We start from the raw sequence: 7,824 nt of genomic DNA on the forward strand, positions 1-7,824 counted from the left end.
AGAAATTAAGAAGATTGATGATATGGTCAGCAAGGGAGTGTATGATGGAACGATGGAGGCTCGAAGAAAGGCACTGGTTACTTGCTGTGAGAGATGGTATGTGAGAAAAGAAGTTCACTGGAAACAGATGTCTCGGTCTCGGCAAGCCAAAGATATGGATAAAAATACAAGGTTCTTTCACAATATAGCGTCAGCAAGAAAGAGGAATAACAGGATTGATACACTGTTAATCAACGGCAGACTGGTCAGGAATCAAGCTAGAATAAAATTGGCTATTAGAGATTTCTACAAGGATTTGTATCACCAGGAAAATTCTCATATGGTAGGTTTCAGAGACGGTCTGGTGGGTAGGATTGATTAGGAAGATTCTGTGCATCTGGAGGCGATGCCATCGGTAGAAGAGATCAGAGAGGCTGTGTGGGATTGTGAGTCTTCTAAGGCTCCAGGATGTGACGGGTACAACATAAATTTTATTAAGAGGTGTTGGGGTGAGATTGGGTCTGATTTCATGGCAGCAGTAATGGGGTTCTTTCAGACATCCAGGTTACCGGCGGATTCAAATATCACTTGGGTGGCATTAGCACCTATGTTCATTGGGCGAGGGGGATTAAAGAACTGCGACCTATTAGTATGGTTGGGTGCGTTTACAAGGTTATCTCCAATGTGCTAGTTAGGAGGATGAGATCAGTGTTGCCAGTGTTAGTAGGGGAGACTCAGAGTGTATTTGTAAAGGGAAGGAAAATACATGACGGGGCTCTTATCGCGTGTGAAACTGTAAACTGGCTTAAATTGAGAAAAAAGGAGGCAGCAATTATCAAGCTCGATTTCCAAAAAAGCATATGATAGAGTGAAGTGGAGCTTTGTGGACATAGTATTGCAAAAGATGGGGTTTGGGCATAGATGGAGATCGTGGGTTATGGAGTGTGTGGCCACCGCATCTATGTCGGTTCCGATAAATGGTTCGTCGTCCAAGCCGTTCAAAATGGAAAGAGGTCTGAGACAGGGTGACCCACTTTCTCCTTTCCTGCTTGTACTGGTTGTGGATGTACTGCATCGAATGGTTGGAGAGGCAGCCAGGAATAGACGTGTATCACTTTTGTTGGTTGGGAGAGATAGTATAGAATTGTCACATCTTCAGTTTGCTGATGATACTATTCTGTTTTGTCGACCAAAAGAGGAGACTATTAAGAATTACCAGCGGCTCCTGAGATGCTTTGAGTTGATGTCAGAACTCAACATTAATTTTGACAAGTCGAGCTTGATTCTGGTAAATTGTGATGAGCAGTGGGTCCAGCATATGTGCCGATTGTTGGGTTGTAAGGGTGGTTCCCCAGTTAAATACCTGGGTATCCCCTTAGGAGCAAATCCGAGGTTGGTGAAGACCTGGAAGCCTATAATAGACAAAGTGGGGGAGAAGCTCAGTCTGTGGAAAGCTAAAATACTTAACAAAGATAAAAAGTTGGTGATGATCAATCAGTTTTAAATAGTTTGCCAGTGTATTATTTGGGGCTGTTCAAGATGTCGAGAGCTGTTGCTGAGAAACTGATTTCCTTGCAGCGAAGGATTTTGTGGAGCAAGGAGGATGGGAGTAATGGGATGGCACTAGTAAGACGGAAAGTGGTGCAGGCTCCTAAAAAATTAGGCAGACTGAGAATTAGAGATGCTATGGTTCGTAACTCAGCCATGTTGTTTAAGTGGTGGTGGCAGTTTGCGAAGGAAGAATGCCCGTTGTGGAAGAAAGTAGTATATTCTTGCAATCATCTGAATCCTAATGAGTTACTGTCAACCCAAGTACTACCTACTAGAGAAGGCCCATAGAAAGATATTTGCCAGTTACATATAACGAATCAACATGTAAGGGATAAGATGATTACAGCCTTGTCCATGGAGATTGGTGATGGGCGGCGTACACGATTTTGGGAGGATGTATGGTTACTTGGTGGCCCTTTGAAGGATCGGTTTCCCGGGCTTTTCTCTGTTTCAAACCAATGTGGATCTGTTATAGGAGATTGTGGGTTATGTGATGGGTTAGAGTGGATTTGGAACTTCCAATGGAGGAGAGAGCTCTTTCAATGGGAGTTGGAACTCCTGGGTCAATTACATGAGGAGTTGAGACTTGTGAAGCTAGTGAATAACAGAGAGGATAGAGTAGTGTGAAAATATGATAGACAAGGTGTTTATTCAACTAACTCATTTGTGCAGGTTTTGCAGGAGGAGATACTCCCAGAGGAGGTTACTAGCTACAGGTTCACTAAGACCGTCTGGAAAGGCTTAGTTCCACCAAGAGTGGAGTTATTTACTTAGTTTGTCCTGATAGATAGGGTGAATACAAAAGAAAGGCTAAGCCGATTTGGGGTAATCAGCCAGGAAGATAACATTTGTGTTCTATGTAATAAAGATGTGGAACTCGTACACCACTTGTTTCTAGGCTGTGATTTTACTTGGCAGGTGTGGACAGTGGAGTGTTTGGATATCGGTGTTCGGCCGACAATGGTGTTTTCCGGGTTCGATGAAAGAACACTTTCTATGTTGGACGGAGGAATCGAGGAGAAAGGAGGATTGTGAGCAACTGTTGAGATGCTTCTGTGCGATCGTTTGGAACATTTGGTTGGAAACAAATAGAAGGATTTTTCAAATGAAAGCAAGGATGTTGAAGAAATTATAACCATGACCGTGATGAGCTCCAACGAGTGGAAAGGTGTTAATGGCTATGCTGGAGATGACATAGAGATTCCTTTGTGTTAGTGTTACATTGAGAAGTTGGTTGTTGTGTATCTCTAGTTCTTGTTCCACTGTAATGTGTTGAGCTCTTTGGTTTCAAATATATATATATTTGTACTATTTTTTTTTAAGAGTACGTTTTTTTTGTATAAAAAAAATTCTCTTCTTATCAATCACTTTTAATATTAAAATAAAATATATATAAAAAATAATACGTATAATATTTGAAGGCATCTCACTTCTTAGGAAAAAGATGATGTCAAATAGTTATTTGTACTTTACGTTAGCTTCCCTATTGGTACCATCTTTCTTATTCAACTCATTCTGATACTCCTCGTATTAAATTTGCTAATTTTCATAAAACAAATTAAATCAATTCATGTTTCACAATGAATAACTCCACATCTTAATAACTCCTGCCTTCCTTCTTTTTTTTCTTTTCCTTTCTTTTTGCATTTCTTTTTTTTATTATTATTATTATTTGTCCCCTTTGAATCTAATCTGCTGCCATAAAATTACCAAAATCTCTCAATCATTATGTAAGTTTATAATGAATAGCACAATAGTGAATTTTTTTTAACAAAAAAACTTTTTCCATAGAATAAATGTTATAAACAAGAAGGGGAAGGCATGCAAGTCATGCTCAGAATCCCCAAACCAAATTATTATGGAAGAAACTGAATGCCATTGAAAGCTGAACCAATAATAGTGTTAAAAGATATATGAATAGGAGATGAATCCAAGAAAGAAAAATGTGATGCTTAGCTAATACTTCCATATATTTCTCTAATTGAACTTATTACATTATTCATCGATCAAAGAAAAAAAAAATGCTACAGAAGTATTGTGAAGCAGTATGTGAGGAGACCAAGATCATAATTTAGAATGCCCCAACCTGGCTGATGGCCTGCAAATTTCAAAAATCCTCAATTATTGGGGATTTCTTGATTAATAATAAGCAAACATATGTTTAATTATTCATTCAGAAACATACCAAGACAGTTGATAGAGATTGTTACAACTTACAGGAATTAAGATTGTTCAATTTCATTGACAATATTTCCATTCTTTTATGTATAACCCTCATTGTTCTACAAGGATTATCTTCTTCCCTTTATTTAAGCCATATTTATCATCTTAAACCATATTTAAGCCTTCATATTTGAACATAAGGCTTTAAGGCCCCTGACTAATTCACCAGAAATTATAGTTATAACTTTATAAGCTACATTAATTAAAAACAAGGACCAACTACACCGTATAAAGTATGTTAAGCTTGGCTAAAGCTTAACCAAAGAAAAAAAGTGCTTACATGAGCTCAAGGACAAGTGCAGATGCTCCGCCTCCGCCATTGCAGATGCCAGCAACGCCATATCTCCCATTCTTCTGTCTCAATACCTAAAACAGCCGAACCCAAGTTGGTTCATATACATGCGAAAGTATGTAAGGGCAAAGGAATAAGATGCTTAGAGTAACCAAGATTGCAATTTACCCCTATTAATGTAACTAGGATTCGAGCCCCGCTGCAACCCAGTGGATGGCCTAATGATACAGCTCCACCATGTACATTAAGTTTGTCCTGCATTTAATAAGAAATGCATGAATTATATACAATATTTAGTCATGTAATGGGGCAGAATGAAGGAATCAAATTGGAGAAGCAGCCATGCTAGCCAAAAGAAAATGTCAGATTAATGTGCAAAGAACTAGTTTAGTCACATGAACACTCACAGGACTAAGACAAAGAAGCTTCTGATTTGCAAGAGACACAACCTGTATAGAAGAAATTAGAACAACAAAAGATAAAGGAAATAAGAATGAATGAGTAAAGGGTGCTGTATTCCTTACAGAAAAAGCTTCATTTATTTCATAATAATCAATTTGAGAAGCCTCTAGACCAGCATTTGATATAGCTTTTGGTATTGCAAGGGCAGGAGCAGTTGTAAATAATTCAGGTTCCTGTAAAGATCATTTTGATTCAGCTCTACATGATCATATTTATCAAGATCAAAACAGTTTAGAATAATCAGTCACAAGACCTGAGCCGCATCCGCGAATCCTCTTATCTTTGCTATTACATGCAATCCAAGCTCACGTGCTTTCTCTTCACTCACTAGCACTATCGCAGCAGCTCCATCACTAGTCAAATCCATAAACCAGTTCATTATCAATAAAAGGGCATGCACTTCACAACCTTGTGAGTGCTATATCACAGTTTTCTAGAATGGTATGATTAAAACTAATCGAATTTCTTGCAATGATGCATGGAACTATTCCCATGAATTCACATAAGAATAAAGAATGCACTCTAGATTTTAGAGCACACATAACAGATAAGCAAAGAGACATGTATGAGGAGTGACATGGTGGAAGAGACGGACCTTATGCTAGAAGCATTGCCAGCAGTCACAGTACCACCATTCGGCTTGAAGTTTGCTCTAAGCTTCTTTAACTTTGCAGCATCAAACTAGCCACAAGAACAATAATATAGATATCAATCAAAATGCACAAGTCTCCACCATAATCCAATGCCAAGCAAGTCAGAAAGACCATGAATCAAGTAAACTGCGAACCGTAAAAAGTCAGAAGAACTTCTGAACTAAATAACAGAAGTAATCACACCAACATTAACCATTGTATGATACCATATTAACAGAGCTTAATTTTAGGGTGTTCAGAAGAACCTTAACCTTGGCGGTACCAAAAGGCTAGATGCTGAGATAACACTGAAAACACAAATAACAATGAACTGAAAAATTCCCCTTGCCTTCCAAAAATCAACAACAGATACAGATTTTTTTTTATTACGGAACTGACGTGAATTTGGTGACAAATTTCTCTAGTTACACCAATAGAGGCAGAAGTACCACAAAATAAAAAAGAAAAAAAAAAGAGTAAAGTGAAAGAAACTCTAAATTCTAATAAACTCTCCTTTATGAGTAACTCTGGTTAGTACACTATACTATAGATGCGCATACACATGGCATTACAATGTAATCCTAATATCTACCACTATGTCCAATAGAGATACGTTAACACATGTAATTACATACTGTGATCTGCTTACCTTCCCCAATCCTTCATCTTTATCAACTATTCTAGAGGGTTTCCCTCTTCCACCAGAAACTTCAACCTGTAGGAGACCAAAGTGTTAAATCAGAATTACATAAATATTACTGCATAAGTTATCAACAATTCAGTGCAGGCAGAAATCATAATCACACCGGAACTATCTCCCAAGAAAAATGACCAGCATTTTGAGCAGCTATTCCTCTCTCAAAGCTTTGAATGGCATACGAGTCCTAACAGATATACATAGAAAAAAAGAATAGCAAGATAAATACTTGATTCAACTAAGGTTTTCAATGAGTTGAAATAATATATTCCAAGGGATAGAGTAATGTCATTTGGCAAGAAGGTAAACCTTCTCAAATCGATATAATAAAGAAATATATAAGCATAGCATGAAATATATTACGCAACCTGCTCATCTCTTGTTATGACATGCTGATCTGCACATAGTTCTGCACAAACTCCCATGCCAAAGTCATTATAGACATCCCAAAGGCCATCTTTGATCATACCATCAATGATCGTATCATGTCCATACCGAGACCCCTTCCTGTTTTACAAGTGCAATATATACAAGAAAAACCCAGCATAAAATGCAAGCAACTTAGTAGGTGAAACTAGGTGGGATAAAGTATCTACTGAAACACCACAAGAAAATCATTTGAACACGGCAGAAGTGTATAATTTTGGCAATTTATGAATTAAAAGAAAACCTTGCTTCTACAATGTACTTAGGCGCATTTGACATGCTTTCCATACCACCAGCCACAACAACATCATTTCTACCCAATTCTATGGTCTGTGCTGCAAGCATGGTAGCTGCAACAAAAAACACAGGACCGTGATTTCATCACATACCCGCTAATAAATCATATATTGGAGTATGAATAGCCTTCCGAACCCATTAAAAGATGTACCTTTCATCCCCGATGAACACACCTTGTTAATAGTCGTGCAGATTACAGAAGTAGGTATGCCTGCCCCTAAGGCGGCTTGTCGGGCAGGAGCTTGTCCTAAATTTGCACTAAGAACATTCCCAAAAAACACTTCTTGCACAAGTGATGGATCAACATTTGCTCTCTTGAGAGCAGCTGCATATATTTACATGACAGCATAAAACACAAGAAGATCAAGTATTTGATTCCATAAGAGTTTATCTATCTTATGTTAAGTTTACAAATTAGGAAAGTTTTCATTGAAGATATAAAAAATTTAAGTTTCCAATGCATTTGTTTTGCATGCATTAAACAAAAACATTTAAAACTTTCTACTAATGGTAAGGGTACATGTTAGCTAAACCCTTTCCATAATTAATAAGAACACTCCCCCCAACACACAACAAAAAAAATTGGACAAAGCACATTGATCATTACCCTTAATAACAATTGAGCCTAGTTGTGTTGCTGATAAAGATGATAGGTTGCCAAGTAGATCCCCCATTGGAGTCCTTGCAACACCAACAATACAAACATCTGTAACAAGAAAAGTACACACACATGCACCGAGGCTGAGTTAAAGCGGAGTTAAATTCACTGATTAGAGAGGCTTCATGCTGTTCTCATTTATCAACTATACTTCCCTTCAGAGGGGATTTATCTTAAGTTTCTAAAAATTCAGCAAGCTAAGGAAGTAGAGAGAAGCACCAACTCATGATCTCAAAACTGAAATTTGTAAATTAATGATTGGCGTTTCAAAATTTAACGAGAGAGAGACATACCTCGGGATTTTGGCGACATGGGGTGCTTCCGGAAATAGAAAAAATAACCTTTTGACAACAAAAGTGATATGTTATTGTTATGTCACAAGAACCATCACATAGTTAAAATTACTGTTACAGTTACGGTTGCAGAGGAAACTCACAGTCAGAACAAGAAGGAAACAGAAGAGAAGAAGGTCGATGTTAGAACAGAGGCGCCAGACTTTGAGAAGCCAAGCAAAGTAGCTAAGATCAAACGAAGGAAAAGTGAATTACGTTGGGAAACTAAATACGGCAATTATTATATGTTATTGTGAAAGGGACCCACTTCCTCA

General features: G+C 37.9%; 2 protein-coding genes across 3 annotated transcripts; one reads left to right on the forward strand and one right to left on the reverse strand.

Annotated features, from left to right (window-relative positions):
- Window positions 884–1,483, forward strand: LOC107613365. The gene has a single exon (XM_016315333.1). The coding sequence runs from the start codon at window positions 884–886 to the stop codon at window positions 1,481–1,483; it is 600 nt and encodes a 199-aa protein (XP_016170819.1).
- On the reverse strand, window positions 3,387–7,803 carry LOC107636927 (acetyl-CoA acetyltransferase, cytosolic 1). Of its 2 annotated transcripts, XM_016340401.2 has the most exons (15): window positions 7,654–7,803; window positions 7,511–7,558; window positions 7,167–7,265; window positions 6,711–6,884; window positions 6,507–6,612; window positions 6,205–6,343; window positions 5,946–6,023; window positions 5,789–5,854; window positions 5,103–5,188; window positions 4,761–4,860; window positions 4,570–4,680; window positions 4,453–4,494; window positions 4,214–4,300; window positions 4,034–4,119; window positions 3,387–3,628 (listed from the first exon to the last, which is right to left on the reverse strand). In XM_016340401.2, exons 2-15 carry the CDS (start codon window positions 7,527–7,529, stop codon window positions 3,595–3,597), a joined length of 1,227 nt encoding a protein of 408 aa, XP_016195887.1. In that variant the 5' UTR covers window positions 7,530–7,558; window positions 7,654–7,803; the 3' UTR covers window positions 3,387–3,594. The 2 variants fall into 2 exon arrangements, with proteins under 2 accessions (XP_016195887.1, XP_020959265.1); XM_021103606.1 differs by lacking the exon at window positions 5,946–6,023.

Source organism: Arachis ipaensis, chromosome B01, assembly GCF_000816755.2.
Source record: "Arachis ipaensis cultivar K30076 chromosome B01, Araip1.1, whole genome shotgun sequence".
NCBI classification, from domain to species: Eukaryota; Viridiplantae; Streptophyta; class Magnoliopsida; order Fabales; family Fabaceae; genus Arachis; species Arachis ipaensis.